The 19771-nt window shown below is 51.6% G+C and overlaps 2 protein-coding genes and 1 long non-coding RNA gene across 6 annotated transcripts in view; 1 reads left to right on the plus strand and 2 right to left on the minus strand.

Moving 5' to 3' along the window:
• LOC117971427 (uncharacterized) overlaps nt 1–644 on the minus strand; it is a 985-nt gene extending 341 nt beyond the window's left edge. The window contains exon 1 of the long non-coding RNA XR_009324964.1: nt 1–644. This exon is cut by the window's left edge and continues 96 nt beyond it. This is a non-coding gene — a long non-coding RNA (uncharacterized LOC117971427).
• Nucleotides 645–990: 346 nt separating this feature from the next.
• mpnd (MPN domain containing) lies at nt 991–7498 on the minus strand. Of its 3 annotated transcripts, none has more exons than XM_059020949.1 (13): nt 6299–7498; nt 5309–5493; nt 4785–5006; nt 4550–4658; nt 4345–4429; nt 4058–4154; nt 3877–3949; nt 3620–3696; nt 3363–3531; nt 3203–3273; nt 3030–3068; nt 1570–1662; nt 991–1238 (listed from the first exon to the last, which is right to left on the minus strand). In XM_059020949.1, the coding sequence occupies exons 1-13, from the start codon at nt 6300–6302 to the stop codon at nt 1149–1151; spliced, it is 1314 nt and encodes a 437-aa protein (XP_058876932.1). In that variant the 5' UTR covers nt 6303–7498; the 3' UTR covers nt 991–1148. The 3 variants fall into 3 exon arrangements, with proteins under 3 accessions (XP_058876932.1, XP_033881112.2, XP_033881120.2); XM_034025221.3 differs by having other exon boundaries at nt 2979–3068; nt 6299–7003; XM_034025229.3 differs by having other exon boundaries at nt 2979–3068; nt 4559–4658; nt 6299–7001.
• A 3304-nt stretch (nt 7499–10802) lies between these two features.
• Nucleotides 10803–19742, plus strand: LOC117415331 (signal-transducing adaptor protein 2). Of its 2 annotated transcripts, XM_059020953.1 has the most exons (14): nt 10806–11530; nt 13899–13970; nt 14127–14246; nt 14390–14446; nt 14627–14787; nt 15957–16088; nt 16207–16276; nt 16548–16650; nt 16838–16933; nt 17617–17715; nt 18240–18323; nt 18561–18593; nt 18677–18799; nt 19189–19742. In XM_059020953.1, exons 1-14 carry the CDS (start codon nt 11441–11443, stop codon nt 19242–19244), a joined length of 1296 nt encoding a protein of 431 aa, XP_058876936.1. In that variant the 5' UTR covers nt 10806–11440; the 3' UTR covers nt 19245–19742. The 2 variants fall into 2 exon arrangements, with proteins under 2 accessions (XP_058876937.1, XP_058876936.1); XM_059020954.1 differs by lacking the exon at nt 16838–16933 and having other exon boundaries at nt 10803–11530.
• The last annotated feature ends 29 nt before the right edge of the window (nt 19743–19771 follow it).

Below are 19771 nucleotides of genomic sequence, written 5' to 3' on the forward strand. Positions count from 1 at the left end.
CTGCTCGTGTCTCTAGATTCCCAACGCACGCTCCCCTCCCCCTGAGGTATTAAAACTGTGTTTATTGTAATCACGGGCTCCCGTGCACAGCAGCATGTCTGTGTGTCTGTCTGTCTGTGTGTGTCTTTGATTGCACGTGCGAGGGCTTCCACCCCCAGCCCACCGGCACGCTGGGACCCGCCTCGCTCCCTCTGTGTCTGGGAATGAGATCGTCGCAGGGTCTCCTCCATTCCCTTTTACTCAATTCCTTCCCAGGGAACTGGAACTGAAAACCAGGAGCCGACCCTGATCTGAAGGGGGCTTTATCTCACTTAATACTACGAGAGTCTATCTTTTGATATTACAGAAAGCATTATTCTGATACGTATTAAAATATTAAGAAAGTGTATCTTTTTTACAGATTAACCCTGCATGTAGAAATGTACTCTCTTCAGTAGCGTTCTGGAATAACATCGTAGTGTAAACCAAACCAATACAAAAACGATGAGGGAAGGATGAGGAAGGCTGCACTTCTGTGTATTATTATTATTATGATGATGATGTTATAATTTAGTATTAGTGGAAAGTTTAACAGATCTTTTTTTGTCAGATAAATTCATTGTTTTGTTTTTTTTTTTCAAACTTGCAATAAAAATGTAAGAAAACTCCCCCATTTTGTGCAGTTTTATTGGAATGCGTGTTTGACAGTGGACTGTGAAGGGGACAGAGTGGACTGCGGAGAGGACAGCCCCATCACTGTGCCTGGGGCTTGTCTCTGCCCTGCCTCCTGTATTGATTGTGTGAGAGCCTCTCTGCCTGCATGGCTGTTTACTGGGACTGAAGTCCTCTTTCCATTCCCCAGCCCTGCTCTTCCAAACCTCTTACTCTTTCCAGTGTAAATATTATTATGCGACAGACAGACAGACAGACAGACAGACAGACAGACGCCGCCTCAGAGTTAAAGTGTGATCACTCCCAGTCACATCCCAAGGAAACACTCAACGCAGTAGCTGGATTTCACATTCAATCTTTTAATTCATGTTCAGACTCTTTCTCTTCCCCTGGTTGAGAGGGGTTTGCCGTGGCTGTGTGGAGGCAGGGCACAGCTCTCACACTCCGTGGGTGTTGGGGGGGTCCTGTCCAGTCCTCGGGTCAGTCTGCTGCCCTCTCTAGCCCTGGCCAGTCAGCAGCTGGTTGTACACGTACTCCAGGATCTGGCTGTAGGCCTGGTCCTTCGGGGCGTGGCCATTCAGGGAGCCCTGCACAGGGACGGGGGACGGGACGGGGGACAGGACAGGGGACAGGGTCAGCGTCAGCACAGTGGAGACCGCAGCGGTGAAGCAATACTCAGATTGAGCTTTTCAAACCACAGGGTTTAATGTAGCCGTCCCAGCCCTCAGGGTGTGCTTTAACAGGACACAGCTGGGCTCTGCACCTTCTGCACAGGTAGCTTACATCGCTGGCTCAAGCTGCTGCTCACTGGCAGGCTTCAGGTCTTTCCCAGAACTGGGTTGAGCAAGCTAAACAACAGCACCAAGGGTTTGTTTGAATAACTCAAGTAAAGGAAACGGCCTGAGCTGTGAGAAGCACCTTGAGCTTGTCCAGGAACGTGATCTCCTGATTCCACGGCTCTGTGAAGCACACCAGGTCAGGGGCCCACTTGTAGAACTCCACCAGCAGCATCTGAGCACCAATCGGAGAGAGGGAGAGTCAAGGGGGAGCCAATCAGAGACAGGGAGAGACTGCCTTGCTCATACCAATTGCACACACATGGGACTTTGTTATGAAACATGAGCAAACACACCTCACCGGTATAATTCCATTTATTTGTGGACTTAAAACTTGTTTTAAAGAAAACTTATAATGCAGATGTATGTGTGAGTGTATCTGTCTGTGTGTGAGTGTGTCTGGGTGTATCTGGGTCTGTGTGAGGGTGTCTGGATGTATCTGGGTCTGTGTGAGGGTGTCTGGGTGTCTGAGTGTATCTCTGTGTCTGGGTGGATCTCGGTCTGTGTGAGGGTGTCTGGGTGGATCTCGGTCTGTGTGAGGGTGTCTGGGTGTATCTGGGTCTGTGTGAGGGTGTCTGGGTGGATCTCGGTCTGTGTGAGGGTGTCTGGGTGGATCTGGGTCTGTGTGAGGGTGTCTGGGTGTATCTGGGTCTGTGTGAGGGTGTCTGGGTGTATCTGGGTCTGTGTGAGGGTGTCTGGGTGTATCTGGGTCTGTGTGAGGGTGTCTGGGTGTATCTGGGTCTGTGTGAGGGTGTCTGGGTGGATCTCGGTCTGTGTGAGGGTGTCTGGGTGGATCTCGGTCTGGGTGGATCTCGGTCTGTTTGAGGGTGTCTGGGTGTATCTGGGTCTGTGTGAGGGTGTCTGGATGTATCTGGGTCTGTGTGAGGGTGTCTGGGTGTCTGAGTGTATCTCTGTGTCTGGGTGGATCTCGGTCTGTGTGAGGGTGTCTGGGTGGATCTCGGTCTGTGTGAGGGTGTCTGGGTGGATCTCGGTCTGTGTGATGGTGTCTGGGTGGATCTCGGTCTGTGTGAGGGTGTCTGGGTGGATCTCGGTCTGTGTGAGGGTGTCTGGGTGTATCTGGGTCTGTGTGAGGGTGTCTGGGTGGATCTCGGTCTGTGTGAGGGTGTCTGGGTGGATCTCGGTCTGGGTGGATCTCGGTCTGTGTGAGGGTGTCTGGGTGTATCTGGGTCTGTGTGAGGGTGTCTGGGTGTATCTGGGTCTGTGTGAGGGTGTCTGGGTGTATCTGTCTGTGTGTGAGGGTGTCTGGGTGGATCTCGGTCTGTGTGAGGGTGTCTGGGTGTATCTGGGTCTGTGTGAGGGTGTCTGAGTGTATCTCTGTGTCTGGGTGGATCTCGGTCTGTGTGAGGGTGTCTGGGTGGATCTCGGTCTGTGAGGGTGTCTGGGTGTCTGAGTGTATCTCTGTGTCTGGGTGGATCTCGGTCTGGGTGGATCTCAGTGTGTCTGGGTGGATCTCGGTCTGTGAGGGTTTACCATCTCGTGCAGCACGTCGCTGGTCAGGAAGGCATCCTGCACGGAGCTCACCTCCACCTCCACCGGGATACCATAGTCATTGGGGCGTTGCTGAGAGAGGGAGACACGGGTGGGGTTGGGGTTAGTGTAATTGAGAGAGGGGGGCACACAGGGGAGGGGTTGGGGTTAGTGTAATTGAGAGAGGGGGGCACACAGGGGAGGGGTTGGGGTTAGGGTGCACTGACCTCCGGGGGCGGCACCACGCAGAAGGGGGTGATCTTGGACTGCAGGCCCTGGTTCCCCAGCGAGTAGGGTCCTGTGGAGAGAGAGGAAGAACGAGTGAGAGGAGAAAGGCACTGTGTGTGTGTGTGTGTGTGTGTGTGTCTCAGGGTCTCTGTCTCTCACCGCACAGCAGCCCCAGGCAGGGCTGGAAGCCGTTGCTGGAGCCCTGCAGTTTGAGCTGGTAGTCCATCTGGGAGTCGATGTCCTGCAGGGAGGGGTGGGGGGGGCTGAAGGGGTGGCTGTGGTACCAGCCCACCAATGAGAGGCCGCGCATGAACAGGTTCTGACAGATCTGAGGGGAGAGGAGAGGAGAGTCAGCTGACCTGCAGAGACACGCCCCCCTCACACCCTCCCCCCGGTGATGACATCATCAACGGTACCTCCTCCTCCACAGCAGGGGCGGAGTCTCTGTCAGCGAGCCGCGAGCGACACGGGAACGCACGGAGCACGGTGAGAACTGAGGAGAGAGAGGAGAGGGATGAGACACACACACACAGACACTCTCGCACTGACACACACACTCTCACACTGACACATACACACACACACACACAGACACTCTCACACTGACACATACACACACTCACACACACACACACACTCTCACACACACTCGGGGCTCACAGCCAGCACTCACGCTGTGTGTTGGTGTCCCAGCGACCCCCCAGGTACCCCACAACCTCGCTGCGTGTCAGGTGACAGTGGAAATCCTGAGAGAGGGAGAGAGACAGTTAAAGGATCTCCAAGCTTTATTTGAAATCTTGTTAGTCCACTCCCAGTACACCCAGTACACCCAGTACACCCCCGGTCTCACTCACCAGCAGCAGCAGCACGTTGCTGGACATGGCCACGTTGAAGGGCTGGAACCTGTTGATCGCGGAGAAAGCAGTGAGCTCCACCAGGGTGTGCGGGTCCCTGCAACACACAGCAGGGGGCAGCATTGAGGCACAGACAGGACTGTTTCAACAGGGCAAGGAGCTGCAATCTACTGGCAGAAATGGAACTACCTTACAGGCACACACTCCTCCCCTCCCTCCCTCCCTCCCTCCCTCCCTCCCTCTCTCTCCCTCCCTCCCTCCCTCTCTCTCCCCCCTCTCCCTCTCACCTGCCCGAGTCTCTGCTCCCTAGTGTATGGTACCTCACTGGCACACACTCAGTCCTCTCTCCTCTCTTCTCCGGAGGGCTGCTCTCTGCAACACAGACAGGTGACACGTCAGAGACTGGCTCCAGAGGGGACCTGATCTGGCAGCAGCCTCACCTCTCTGCTCCCAGCTTTTGTTTGGGGGGACCTGATCTGGCAGCAGCCTCACCTCTCTTACCTGGCTCCAGCTGGCTCTTGCTCCCAGTCTTCCTGCTCCCCTCTTCCTCCTCCTCCTCCTCCTCTCCCAGCTCCTCCTCCTCTCCCTCGCTCACCAGGCCCTGGAGGGCAAGGCAGAGGGGCTGGGTTAGACACAGAGACAGACACACCGCACTGGGCAAGGTCAACAGGACAGAGAGCCATCTCTACTGGCAGGTTATACCTCCCCCTCCCCCTCCCCTCCTCACCGTCTCGGCTGCAGGCTGGTACTTGTGCAGCCAGCTGGTCTTGTACTGCACCAGCTTCTGCCCGCGGTACTTGACAGAGGCCCAGCCGCAGCCGGACTTCTTGGCCGGGTTGATGAGCTTCTTGCAGTGCGTGGCCCAGGCGCTCGGGGAGTTGAAGAGCTGGCCCGTCTCCACCCAGCGGATCTTACCATCGCACAGCAGGTCTCCCACAAACCTCTTACCCTGGGGGGTTGAAACAATGTGCATCAGCAGAGAACAACAGTGTAGTGGGGAGGGCAGTACCAGCTAGGGGATGGAGAGGGTAGTCAGTATTGGGGTTCAGTCAGGGTTGGGGTTCAGTCAGTTTTAGGGGTAGTCAGTATTGGGGTGCAGTCAGGGTTGGGGTAGTCAGTATTGGGGTTCAGTCAGTTTTAGGGGTAGTCAGTATTGGGGTTCAGTCAGTATTGGGGTGTAGTCAGGGTTGGGGTTCAGTCAGTTTTAGGGGTAGTCAGTATTGGGGTGCAGTCAGGGTTGGGGTTCAGTACCAGGTAGTGGATGGACAGCACTGAGTCCCCTGGCTCGATCAGCCCGTCCTTCAGCAGCACTCTCAGGGTGATCCCTCTCCGGGTCAGCACAGCCCCCCTCCCAGCCGGGACCCTCCCCCCCAGGGGGTCGGCATCGGGGTCCTCCGCGGGGCTCAGATCCTCCTCCTCCAGCGCTGGCTCGGACCCTGGGGGAGGGAGGGGTATCCACAGACCCAATCAGCACTAACCCTGGACTAGCTAATGCTACCCTACTGGGTCAGGGAGTCCAGAGCTAGTGCTAACCAGGCGCTGTGGAACCAGCCTGTGCACACAATGTAAATGAATCTCTGGGTGATTCTGTGACACCGCAGACCAGCCGGGAATCGATCACAGCTTCCCGGGACACACTGCCAGGACGGGCCGGCTCCTCGCCACGGATCCACGGGTTCACTTTCACTTTAACCCGCGTATTCACATCGATTTACATGCGTTTAAAAACCCAAACGGGACAGAGAGAAGAGGGGCTGACGTCACAGGTGCAGGGGCTTGTTTACACTCGCCCGCGTGCACAATATTTCATATAGTTTTCAAATATTTTTCAAAACAGCCGTCACTTTCCATCTGTGACTCAAACGAGGGCGCAGCAGCGTTTAAAAAACAAACAACGCAAATGTGTGTCCGTCAGCAAAACAAACCAACCAACCAACACATCGGCATATTAATCAACACAACGCGATGTTACGTGTACTGTATTTTCCGGTTTTATTTAATAAACATTAAATTCGTTTTGACAGTCGTGTTTTTCACTGTTGTACTAAACCTTATTGTTTTCAAAATAAATACATGATAAAGTCGTTGTTTTATTTACAGCATTAAAATGTTTTTTTTTATATATATCATAAATATTTATATTACGGCACAGGTACCAGCAGCTCACAAAGCACAACAACCAGGCCTGGCCCAACTTTATTGAACATGAAAATGAATATTTCCAGTGAAGCACATTCTCACCCATTCTCACCCCTGCTTTCTGGTATACCGGTCCAGGTCGTCGTGTCTCTCCGGCGGATGAAAGGTGCGCTTTGTTCAAGGTATGTCTTGATGGATTACTTTACAGACGGTTAATTTTCAAAAATAAAAGCGCCGGCGTCTCGCCTGTCGGCTGTTTGTTGTGGCTTGTCAGCTCTCCTCCCCTCTCGTCACTGTCAGTCTCGCTGTCTCCTGCGCTTCCTGCGTTTTGTTGCACCCCGGTCTCTCTCAGTGCGAGTTCAGCGTATGTGTTCTTGTTTATGAATCGTCCCTCCTGTAACCTTGCAGGTCGCACTGTGTTAGTCAGCAATGTGTTCATGTCTGACATTACTGGGACAGTAAGGAAGCTGTGTGATCGCCCTTGTGACACAAACACTACCCGCTTCCGACTCGCATTGCTCAAGGCATGCGGGGGTGACTTCTTTTAAAATTGCTTATCTGGGGTTTGGTTGTGATGTTCGTGTGCTTGTAATTTTTTTTTTTTTTGGTCTCAATCTTTTTGTTTTATGTGTCTCTATCCCGCATTACGCATGCGTTCCGGGCGACTCCCGTGTCCGTGTAAAAGTGCATTGCCGCACCGAGCGGCTCTTTGTCACACAGACACGAGCAGATACGCACACAATGCATCTGTTTCGCTTCCCTGTTCCCCACTCGTGATCCGTCCTCCAGCACCACGTGTCCCCCCCCCCCCCGCAGAGATCATATATCCTGACAATGCCCCCGCTCCGCTAACATACCTGCGTGCAGCTTCTGGGGAGGAGGGATCTGTTGGTTATTGAGAGCCAATGATAAAGATCAACTCAAGCAAAAACAACAGACTTACTGGCTGGTGTTGACAAAGTTGCGAAGATGAAAGCGAGACTCCGCCCCCTTTTTATTTGAGTTTATTCGTGTTATCTGTTAAAACGTTGCTACATATTTGCACTGTCGACATTCCCGGGGATGCGGTGTTTATTGTGGTTTTGAAAGTATCGTTGTTTGTGGAAAGCAGGTGAAATGGTTCAGGCTGTCAGCATGTGTCGGATCCGGTGAGATGTATTCACAGGGCCGCGCTGATAAACAGACACACCGCGTTTTCACTCCTGGCTCTTTTTGTACAGCCCGTGCGAGACCTGCAATTTTTTTCTTTTTCAATGAAGTATAACACTCGTCGAATCCCCCTAGCCGCTACTCCAGCCCCAGTTTTGAAAGCGTCGTTGTACCGCAATTGGTTTGAATTGATACTTAGCTGGGATATGAGAAGATGGCAGCGGAACAGTCCGGCTGTGTTACAGTATTACAGCGTCACTGAAAAGCGTGACGTCACACACATTATTATTATTATTTATTTCTTAGCAGGCGCCCTTATCCACGGCGAACATAAGAACATAAGAAAGTGTACAGACGAGAGGAGGCCATTCGGCCCATTTTGCTCGTTTGGTTGTTAGTAGCTTATTGATCCCAGAATCTCATCAAGCAGCTTCTTGAAGGATCCCAGGGTGTCAGCTTCAACAACATTACTGGGGAGTTGGTTCCAGACCCTCACAATTCTCTGTGTAAAAAGTGCCTCCTATTTTCTGTTCTGAATGCCCCTTTATCTAATCTCCATTTGTGACCCCTGGTCCTTGTTTCTTTTTTCAGGTCAAAAAAGTCCCCTGGGTCGACATTGTCTATACCTTTTAGGATTTTGAATGTTTGAATCAGATCACCGCGTAGTCTTCTTGGTTCAAGACTGAATAGATTCAATTTAGCCTGTCTGCATACGACATGCCTTTTAAATCCCGGGATAATTCTGGTTGCTCTTCTTTGCACTCTTTCTAGAGCAGCAACTTCCTTATTGTAGGAGGCTGTGTGGTCCAGTGGTTAAAGAAACGGGCTTGTAACCAGAAGGTCCCCGGTTTAAATCCCACCTCAGCCACTGACTCATTGTGTGACCCTGAGCAAGTCACTTAACCTCCTTGTGCTCCATCTTTCGGGTGAGATGTAATTGTAAGTGACTCTGCAGCTGATGCATAGTTCACACACCCTAGTCTCTGTAAGTCGCCTTGGATAAAGGCATGCATTGTAGAGTTTTAACATTACTTCCCTTGATTTAAATTCAAGACTTTAAATCAAGGGAAGTAATTTCCAGTGTGTTATAACCCAGCGCCGTGCTTTAAAAATACTTGCTTTGCACATTTTGTATAATTTATTTTAAGAATAAGAGCGATGTTGACGAAGCGCAGCCCGCTATCTCCTTGTGAACTGGCCCGGTTGCTTTTTTCATCCACGATGCTATTTGGGTACAGAGAATGTTCAGTGTCCCGTCCCCCGTCCCCCGCATGTTTCTGAAATGTCTTGTCTTGTCCTCGTCGCAGCTGCAGGCTGCAGGACGGTTCAGTCGCGGTCTGTTTTAAATCGTCCCGACTCTGCGGGGTTATCTTCTGCAGCGCACGTCTCCTATTGAGCTCCCGACCACGGGCTGACCACGCGAGCCTGCAGGGGAGGAAGTGGACGCGCTCGAGACCCGAATAGCAGAATGCATTGCAAACTTTAAACGCTTAACCAGGCGCGCAGAGTGGAAACAAGTTATCACAACGTTTACTTTCTCCTTGTCAAAGACAGGAAACTCGAAGGTTAACCCGCCAGCAGGTTCTTACTGGAAGTTATGCAACGTGGGTGCGAGTGTTTCAATACAAAGCCTACATTAATACAATAGGGGGGCCGCCTGGTGCTTCATATTGCATTGCTGTTTCTCTGTATTAAGCATCCTTGTCATTTCTATCACAGGCATGACGTGGCAAAGCATGGGAAATGAAAGCACAGTAAACTGGGTGTAAAGCATGTGAAATGAAATGCTAAGTGTGGTAAAAGCACAGTAAACTGGGTGTAAAGCATGAGGAATGAAATGCTAAGTGTGGTAAAAGCACAGTAAACTGGGTGTACAGCATGAGGAATGAAATGCTAAGTGTGGTAAAAGCATAGTAAACTGGGTGTAAAGCATGAGGAATGAAATGCTAAGTGTGGTAAAAGCACAGTAAACTGGGTGTAAAGCATGAGGAATGAAATGCTAAGTGTGGTAAAAGCACAGTAAACTGGGTGTAAAGCATGAGGAATGAAATGCTAAGTGTGGTAAAAGCACAGTAAACTGGGTGTAAAGCATGAGGAATGAAATGCTAAGTGTGGTAAAAGCACAGTAAACGGGGTGTAAAGCATGGGGAATGCAGGGTGCGGGACTCAGTGCATTCTCATACTCCTGCAGTGAGATCCGTGTAGCTCAGTCTCCCAGTCGTGTTGCAGACTCGTTGGTTTTGGTGTGTATTAACATAGCGCTCAGGTTTGTCGCGCTTGTAAGTTGTCCTGTGTTGATTGTTTGCAGATCAAGCTCTCTTAAAGCAATCAAGATGATATTTATTGTGTTGGTCACGTCATGCTTCTAAAGTGTTCATGTTCTGAGGTTTCTCTTGTTTTACAGTCTTATAAATCATTGTGACTTGCTTTCGAGACACTATAACCACATCTATAATACAAGAAACCAAAAATAGAGAAGCGGAAATCTCATATTTAACTCGATAATATTTCTTATGTAACGTCACCAGTCGGCTCCTCAGAGGTGCGCAGATCACGTGTGACGTCAGAATCGGTATGACGTACAAGCCTGCCCCGCGTCAGCTGTACCTGTCTGCTGTTGAGATTCGGGTGCTGTGTCACGCTCTGGTAGCGATCCATACAAACATACAGACTGTAATATATTGTCCTGGTGGAAAGTCTCCTGGCTGGCAGACAGAATAAACGCTGATACTGGTGAAGTCTTATCAGAGGTGGCGCGGCGCCAGGGGGCGGGTAAAGTCCTGTTCGGTAAACGCTTCCTCATCATTTCGTTTCAAAGTCCAGTCCACGGGACTTTCCCCGGGGTGTGTACTTGCACAGTTCAGCCGTACTGCCTTGCCGCTATAACCCTGGGGAGTCAATGTCTCCTTGAATCTCTGCGCTCACACACACGCACACAGAGACACACACACAGTGACACAGAGACACACACACACACGCACACAGAGACACACACACAGCGACACCCTCACACTCATAAAGAGACACACACACACACAGAGACACACACACACACGCACACAGAGACACACACACAGCGACACCCTCACACTCATACAGAGACACACACACACACAGAGACACACACACACGCACACAGAGACACACACACAGCGACACCCTCACACTCATACAGAGACACAGAGACACACACACAGTGACACCCTCACACTCATACAGAGACACTCTCACACACACACACACACGCACACAGAGACACACACACAGTGACACCCTCACACTCATACAGAGACACTCTCACACACAGTGACACCCTCACACTCATACAGAGACACAGAGACACACACACAGTGACACTCTCACACTCATACAGAGACACTCTCACACACAGTGACACCCTCACACTCATACAGAGACACAGAGACACACACACAGTGACACTCTCACACTCATACAGAGACAGTCTCACACACACACACACACAGACACATAGTTCAAGGTTATTCAATATATCCAAACACACCGCCTGTCTGCTGGGAACTGGGAGATTCACAAAATACCTGTGCAGGTACGCAGATAGGTTTCAGCCCCTGGGGCACCAATCAGGAGCAAGAGACGAGGCCCCTGGGCGTGGCCTTCCCACACCACCAATCCCCAGCGCCTGTGCGCACCGTCTCCAGACTGAGAGGCTCTGAAGCGGAGCTCAGTGACAGGGTGCCGGATAGACTGTACACCGAGAGAGACGCTGCATAGGCTAAATAAGAAACCTGCCAGCAAAGCAGGGAACTCAGACCGGGACACAAAGCACCGGGAGAGACCGGGCTGCTGATGAAGGGGCCCCGACTGTGACATTCTGCGTGAACAAAGCGCACGCACGGTGTGTGTGTGTGTGTGTTACTATACGGGGCGGAGTGAGACAGTGACACTGGACAGCTGATTTGACAGGGACTCGGGGCTAGAGATCTGCAAAGCTACTCGACCAGGCTGCCTGTGTTCGATACCGTCAGCGCAGACAAAGCGCCCCGGGGCCAGGGGAGAGAGACGGACTCAGCTGGACCGGACTGTCCCTGTGTTACTGTCTCGATACCCGGAGTCATGCAAAAACAGCGGCCCGGCCGGGGGAAATCCGCGCTGCCGCCCAGCTATTACGAGGGGTTTATTGAGAAGAAAGGGCCCAAGGAAAAGGTACGATCTCCTGACTTTTATTTTCGTAATTTTCAGATGCCGTTTCATCATGTTTTTTCCCCTTTGTGCACAAAATGCAGTCAGCAGCGTCACCACGTTTGGTCTTTTTTTAAATAAAATATTTGTATGTATAGTTCTGTTTTAATCTCCGTTTAGCTCTAAATTGCTTCGCTATTATTATTATTATTATTATTATTATTATTATTATTATTATTATTATTATTATTATTAGCAGTAGCAGTGTTGTTCTGTGAATGCCAGTGTGTTCCAGTGACAGCTGGAGTCGCGCAATGCGAGTCTAGTTTAATATCGTTATTTGAACAGGGCAGTTTTTGAGGAGGTGCTGCAGCGCTGGTCCGGTCAGACCCGGTTACAATACCGTGTCCAGCTCCGGACAGTACATTACACCGGACAGTGTTCAGAGACAGGGGTGCAAAACAACCCCAAAGTGTTTGATATATATCTTCATATCTCAGCAGACAAATAAAGCGGTCGCGTTGGTTTCACATGAGCTGGGAGCTCAGATACAGATCATACAGAGAGGGAAAAAGAGAAGGCGAAGTGAAACAAAAACATTGAAATAATAATAATAACAATAATAACAACAATGAATAATAATCATAATAATAACAACAATGAATAATAACAATAATAATAACAATTAATAATAATAATAATAATAATAATAATAATAATCATAATCATAATCATAATCATAATAATTGGCTGAAAATGAACTCGGATTCCCTGCAACACTCTGAATCCCATCCACCTCTGAGAACAAGGCTGCCACTCCTTTCAATTGTTAAATTGAACCAATCAAACCTACTTCCAGACCCTGTAATTGTGGTACGTGTCTCTGTCTCTGTGTGTGTGTGTGTGTCTGTGTGTCTGTCTCTGTGTGTGTCTGTGTGTTTGTGTGTGTCTGTGTCTGTGTGTGTGTCTGTGTGTGTCTGTCTCTGTGTGTGTGTCTGTGTCTCTGTGTGTGCGTCTGTGTCTCTGTGTGTGCGTGTGTGTGTGTGTGTCTGTGTGTGTGTCTGTGTGTGTGTCTGTGTGTCTGTGTGTCTGTGTGTGCGTGTGTGTCTGTGTCTCTGTGTGTGTGTGTGTGTCTGTGTGTGTGTCTGTGAGTGTGTGTCTGTGTGTGTGTCTCTGTGTGTGTGTCTGTGTGTGTGTCTGTGTGTCTGTGTGTGTGTGTGTGTGTGTGTGTCTGTGTGTGTGTCTGTGTGTGTGTCTGTGTGTCTGTGTGTGCGTGTGTGTCTGTGTCTCTGTGTGTGTGTGTGTGTCTGTGTGTGTGTCTGTGAGTGTGTGTCTGTGTGTGTGTCTCTGTGTGTGTGTCTGTGTGTGTCTGTGTGTGTGTCTGTGTGTCTGTGTGTGTGTGTGTGTGTCTGTGTGTCTGTCTCTGTGTGTGTGTCTGTGTGTCTGTGTCTGTGTGTCTCTGTGTGTCTGTGTCGCAGGTAGATACCCAGTTCTATATTCTGCAGTGCTGGCCAGCACACTGTATTCTTCGTTCAGGAATCTTGTTTCGCATACACAGTGACGTCAATGAAAGGCAGCTCAAGAAATGTTTTCCAGGGTTTCGAATAACAAGGAAGTGTGAAGAGTGAAGCGTGAAGCGTGCCCCAAACCACTCCAGCAAGTTTATCTGTTGTTATTAAAATTATCATCAGTGTGATTGTTATCATGGACCAAGATTAGCGCTCACATTCCAGCACGGAAACTCCGGAGCCTCATTCCTCCTGCCTGTCCGATGTTAAATGAAAGATTTATATTATGTTCATATAGTATTTTGTATTCAAATGATGTCTTAATCCTAAAATTCTAGGAGATGCAAAATGTAGACTGTGCTGTAGACTGTGCTGAAGACTGTGCTGTAGACTGTATTGTAGACTGTGTGCTGTAGACTGTGCTGTAGACTGTATTGTAGACTGTGTGCTGTAGACTGTATTGTAGACTGTGTTGTAGACTGTGTATTGTAGACTGTGTGCTGTAGACTGTGTATTGTAGACTGTGCTGTAGACTGTGCTGGCTCTCAGATCCTCAGCAGTAAATATTCAATACTGTTTTGTAGGAAGTGTACCCACATTACAGGGTTGATTAGCATGATGGCTCTCATATTCCTAGCGTCTCAGTGTGTCTCTGGAACGCTGTGACTCTGTGTCTCTGTCTCCTCATGTCTCCGCGTCTCTTTCTCTGTGTTTGAAACCTGATGATCAGGAAATGAAGTTTGACGCCTGTGAGCTGGATTGGAATGGCAGGCATGGTGTTTGTGAGACTCTGGTTTCCTGGTTCAGCATGCTGCAGGCAGCCTCTGCACACCTGTGTGATGTCAGGCTACATTTGTCCTCTCTCTGTCTCTCTGTCCCCGCAGGAGCACAAGCGATACTGGACGAGTCTGATCGGAGACACTCTGTTCTTCTTCAATAACTCCCGGGACACCACGGTGAGTCCACGCCCAGCGCGGTCCACTCTTCACATTTCATACGGATAATATTACACAGTGTTGTGTTCATGCATTCATTGGATTCTGAGTCTCTCTGTGTGTCTCTCTGTGTGTCTCTCTGTGTGTCTCTCTGTGTGTCTGCGTGTCTGCGTGCAGTATGTGGAGAAACTCTGTCTGTCTGGTTTCCTGTCGCTGACTGATGACAACAGCCGAGACAAGAACCTGGAGGCGGGGCGCCTCACACTGAAGATGCGCGACGGAGAGTTCCGACTGACGGTGAGTCGACGCCCACATGAGACTGCATTGCACCAGTTCATCTTCCAGGCTAGTGATTGTAACTCTGCCTGCGTGTGTGTCTGTCTGTGTGTCTGTGTGTCTGTCTGTGTGTCTGTCTGTCTGTGTGTCTGTGTGTCCCTCAGGTTCCCAGTCTGGAGGCCCGGGAGCTGTGGAAGGGATTCATCTACACCATCGTTAAGGTGAGTCTCACTCTCGCTCTCTCACTCTCACTCGCTCACTCTCTCTCTCACTCACTCAATTCCTCACTCTTCCCTGCTTCCCATCACTCCCCCTCTCTGACTCTTACTCACTCAATCCCTCTCTCTCCCCTGCTCACTCTCCCTCACTCTCCCTCACTCTCCCCCTCTCCCTCTCTCCAGCTCGCGGTGCCCCATTCCCTCACTCTGCTGCCCGGTCAGATTCACCTGCTGCAGGAGGTCCTGTCAGAGGAGGAGAAGAGGCGCAGGAAGCAGGAGGAGAGCGCAGCACCCCCCGCAGGCAGCCCTGCGAACTGCACTGAGCAGGAGACAGACCTGCCCAGGTAGGTGCAACAGCATTCACTCCCTGCTCCTCTGCATCTCTGCCCCCTCTCACTCACCCTGCTCCTGTGCCTCTCTGCCCCCTCTCACTCACCCAGCTCCTCTGCCTCTCTGCCCCCTCTCACTCACCCTCCTTCTGTGCCTCTCTGCCCCCTCTCACTCACCCTGCTCCTCTGCCTCTCTGCCCCCTCTCACTCACCCTGCTCCTCTGCCTCTCTGCCCCCTCTCACTCACCCTGCTCCTCTGCCTCTCTGCCCCCTCTCACTCACCCTGCTCCTCTGCCTCTCTGCCCCCTCTCACTCACCCTGCTCCTCTGCCTCTCTGCCCCCTCTCACTCACCCTGCTCCTCTGCCTCTCTGCCCCCTCTCACTCACCCTGCTCCTCTGCCTCTCTGCCCCCTCTCACTCACCCTGCTCCTCTGCCTCTCTGCCCCCTCTCACTCACCCTGCTCCTCTGCCTCTCTGCCCCCTCTCACTCACCCTGCTCCTCTGCCTCTCTGCCCCCTCTCACTCACCCTGCTCCTCTGCCTCTCTGCCCCCTCTCACTCACCCTGCTCCTCTGCCTCTCTGCCCCCTCTCACTCACCCTGCTCCTGTGCCTCTCTGCCCCCTCTCACTCACCCTGCTCCTCTGCCTCTCTGCCCCCTCTCACTCACCCTGCTCCTCTGCCTCTCTGCCCCCTCTCACTCACCCTGCTCCTCTGCCTCTCTGCCCCCTCTCACTCACCCTGCTCCTCTGCCTCTCTGCCCCCTCTCACTCACCCTGCTCCTCTGCCTCTCTGCCCCCTCTCACTCACCCTGCTCCTCTGCCTCTCTGCCCCCTCTCACTCACCCTGCTCCTCTGCCTCTCTGCCCCCTCTCACTCACCCTGCTCCTTTGCCTCTCTGCCCCCTCTCACTCACCCTGCTCCTCTGCCTCTCTGCCCCCTCTCACTCACCCTGCTCCTCTGCCTCTCTGCCCCCTCTCACTCACCCTGCTCCTCTGCCTCTCTGCCCCCTCTCACTCACCCTGCTCCTCTGCCTCTCTGCCTCCTCTCACTCACCCTGCTCCTCTGCCTCTCTGCCCCCTCTCACTCACCCTGCTCCTCTGCCTCTCTGCCCCCTCTCACTCACCCTGCTCCTCTGCCTCTCTGCCCCCTCTCACTCACCCTGCTCCTCTGCCTCTCTCCCTGCAGCTGCTTCAACAAAGTGTCCCGGACGGAGGCAGAGTCTCTCCTGGAGAAATACCCGGACTGCGGGAACCTGCTGCTGCGCCCGGGCAGAGACGGGCAGAGCTATGCTGTGAGCACCAGACAGGAGCTCAACGGGTAAGGGGATCGGGGGAGAGGGGAGAGGGGGATAGGGGGATAGGGGGAGAGGGGGGAGAGGGGAGTAGGTTTTGGGAGGGTGATTGAGAGCAGTGTGTCAGCTGCTCCTGTGTTGCAGGTCTTCGGTGATGAAGCACTACCGGGTGGGAAGGCAGGGCCCAGGCTACCTGATCGAGGTGGAGAATCCTGTGAGTCACAGACCGCCCCTCGAACACTCTCACACTGTCACACTCTCACTCTGTCACACTCTCATACTGTCACTGTGTCACACTCTCACTCTGTCACACTCTCACACTGTCACTCTCACACTGTCACTCTGTCACACTGTCACTCTCATACTGTCACTGTGTCACACTCTCACTCTGTCACACTCTCACACTGTCACACTCTCACACTCTCACTCTGTCACACTCTCACACTCTCACACCCTGGCTCATTAACCCCTTCCTTGCCCCTCAGATCTCGTGCTCCTCTCTCTGTGACGTGGTGAGCTGCTTCATAGAGAAGACGGACCGCACCCTGGTGCCCTTCATCCTGCAGGAGGACTACGAGCACAGCATCAGTGAGTCCCGGAGACACTGTCCTCTGATCATGTCACTCCGATAGTGTTTGGGATGACCTGTCCGTCTGTCTGTCTGTCTGTGCATTGCAGACCTGCTTGCTTGTCCTATAGCAGGAGGGTAGCAGGCTATTCCACTCTCTGCACTCCCTCCCTGCTCTCTGCTCACTGTGTTTTCCCGTGTCTTCAGGTTTTGTTCAGTCGGACAGAGACAGTGGGGAGGACACTGTGCAGCGTGCCCGAGCGATCTCGACCCCCAAACCCCCCCTCCCTCCCAAAAAACCAGGTAACCCTGCTCCCCGATACCCACCCTCGTCTCTCCCAGCCCTCCTGCACAGGCAGTACAGCACGTTCCCCTGGTTTGGATTGAGGGATGTTTTTACACTGTGCGTCCCCCACAGAGCGGTGTGCTTTTAGCATGTGTCCTGGCACAGCGGTGTGCTTTTAGCATGTGTCCTGGCACAGCGGTGTGCTTTTAGCATGTGTCCTGGCACAGCGGTGTGCTTTTAGCATGTGTCCTGGCACAGCGGTGTGCTTTTAGCATGTGTCCTGGCACAGCGGTGTGCTTTTAGCATGTGTCCTGGCACAGCGGTGTGCTTTTAGCATGTGTCCTGGCACAGCGGTGTGCTTTTAGCATGTGTCCTGGCACAGCGGTGTGCTTTTAGCATATGTCCTGGCACAGCGGTGTGCTTTTTGTAGACTTGAGACAGTGACAGTGTAATCTCTGTGTGTGTGTCTGACAGTGACAGTATAATGACTCTGTCAGTGTGTGTGTGTCTGACAGTGACAGTATAATGACTCTGTCAGTGTGTGTGTGTCTGACAGTGACAGTATAATGACTCTGTCAGTGTGTGTGTGTCTGACAGTGACAGTATAATGACTCTGTCAGTGTGTGTGTGTCTGACAGTGACAGTATAATGACTCTGTCAGTGTGTGTGTGTCTCTCACAGCCCCTGCTCTCCTCTCCAGGTATCCCCTCTCCTCGGGCTTCACTTCCCACCCTGTACACCGAACCAGAACCCATCCCAGAACCGGAACCAGAGGAAAACTTTTACCTGAACGACTACTGTGAGAGCACCAAGCTGTGTGTCTATCTGTGTCTGTACTTACCTGTGTGTGTGTCTGTATCTGTACTTACCTGTGTGTGTGTGTGTCTGTGTCTGTACTTACCTGTGTGTGTGTCTGTATCTGTACTTACCTGTGTGTGTATCTGTGTCTGTACTTAACTGTGTGTGTCTGTATCTGTACTTACCTGTGTGTCTGTCTGTATCTGTACTTAACTGTGTGTGTCTGTATCTGTACTTACCTGTGTGTCTGTACTTACCTGTGTGTCTGTCTGTGTCTGTACTTACCTGTGTGTCTGTCTGTGTCTGTGCTAACCTGTGTGTCTGTCTGTGTCTGTGCTAACCTGTGTGTCTGTCTGTGTCTGTACTTACCTGTGTGTGTGTCTGTATCTGTACTTACCTGTGTGTCTGTCTGTATCTGTACTTACCTGTGTGTCTGTCTGTATCTGTACTTACCTGTGTGTCTATCTGTGTCTGTACTTACCTGTGTGTCTGTCTGTGTCTGTGCTAACCTGTGTCTGTCTGCAGGTAATGCTCAGAGTGCGGAGGACGCTGTGAAGAAAGGTCAGGCTGACCACTCCCCCCGACCGCCCCTCCTGCCACCCAAACCAGGTAACCTGCCCTGGGTTGAGTTTGGGGTTGGGGTTGAGATTGGGGTTGGAATTGGGGTTGAGGTTGGGGTTGAGGTTGAGTTTGGGATTGGGGTTGGGGTTGAGTTTGGGGTTGGGATTGGGGTTGGGGTTGGGGTTGAGTTTGGGGTTGGGGTTGAGTTTGGGGTTCTCTCTCAGAATGGACGGTCCTCTTCATGTTTATTTAATTGGTTTATTCTCCTCTCTGCTTCATTTACAGCTCCCACAATGATGAACCCAGTGAATATGAAGAGTGAGTTTCACTTTATTAATTCATGCATTGTTATTTCACACTATATTCAAAGTGGATGATTGATGATGTCATGCCCCCCACAGCTCCCCTGAAGCCCCCCGTGTGTCTCAAACCCAAACCCAGCCAGCGCCCCCCCTCCGAATCCACGGCAACCGTGAAGCCCCCGTTACCACAGCAATCACAGCCCAACGAGGTGCTGCTGCAAAGTGAGTGACGTCATCACACTGCAGGAGACTGGAGCTGCCTGCTGCCTAACCCTAACCCTCTCTATCGCTGTGTCTGTGCATGCTTTCTCTGTGTGCATGCTTTCTCTGTGTGCATGCTCTCTCTCTGTGCATGCTCTCTCTGTGTGCATGCTTTCTCTGTGTGCATGCTCTCTCTCTGTGCATGCTCTCTCTCTGTGCATGCTTTCTCTGTGTGCATGCTCTCTCTCTGTGCATGCTCTCTCTGTGCATGCTCTCTGTGTCTCTGTGCATGCTCTCTATCCGTGTCTCTGTGCATGCTCTCTGTGTCTCTGTGTGCATGCTGTCTCTCTATCCCTGTGTCTCTGTGTGCATTCTCTCTCAGCCCATCTCTCTCTCTCTCTCTCTCTCAGGTGTAACAGAGGAGCTGCGTGAAAAGCTGCTGCAGAGGCGAGGTTATCTCAGCTGAGAGACGGGGCGCAGGCCAGGGGGCGGGGCGGGGCCCGGGATGTAGTGGTAGAGTTAAAGAGCACATTTGAAATGACGCTGCTACTTCAAAATGCTCCACAAAATGACTAAGCAGCCCGTCCTGAAACAAGGACAGAGGCACTGAATGGGTTAAAGCATCTCGTTTCTCCTCCACACAGCGCTAATGCAGGGTTGATAGCGTGCTGCTGTAGCGCTGCTCCTCAGAGCTGCTGAGTGGAATCGCTGCTTCTCTGAGTTTAGAACCTCTTCTGATTCACCAGAACTGAGCGGCTGAGCAAACGGCTTCCTCTTCAGACACACGGAGAGCGACGTGAGTCACGAGCGCTCAGATCAGCACATCCAGCAGCCCTACAGGCTCAACCCAGCATCGTGCACCTCGGTGCACAAAGAAAAACGCGGTTTTATTTGCAAGGCACGTAATTCCCTTTGTATGTTAAACTTTTCAGGAATTCATGTATTAAACAAACAGTGCTGTAAAGAGTGTGTGCGCATGTTGAGGTACAGTAT

Source organism: Acipenser ruthenus, unplaced genomic scaffold (genome assembly GCF_902713425.1).
Source record: "Acipenser ruthenus unplaced genomic scaffold, fAciRut3.2 maternal haplotype, whole genome shotgun sequence".
Classification (NCBI taxonomy): Eukaryota; Metazoa; Chordata; class Actinopteri; order Acipenseriformes; family Acipenseridae; genus Acipenser; species Acipenser ruthenus.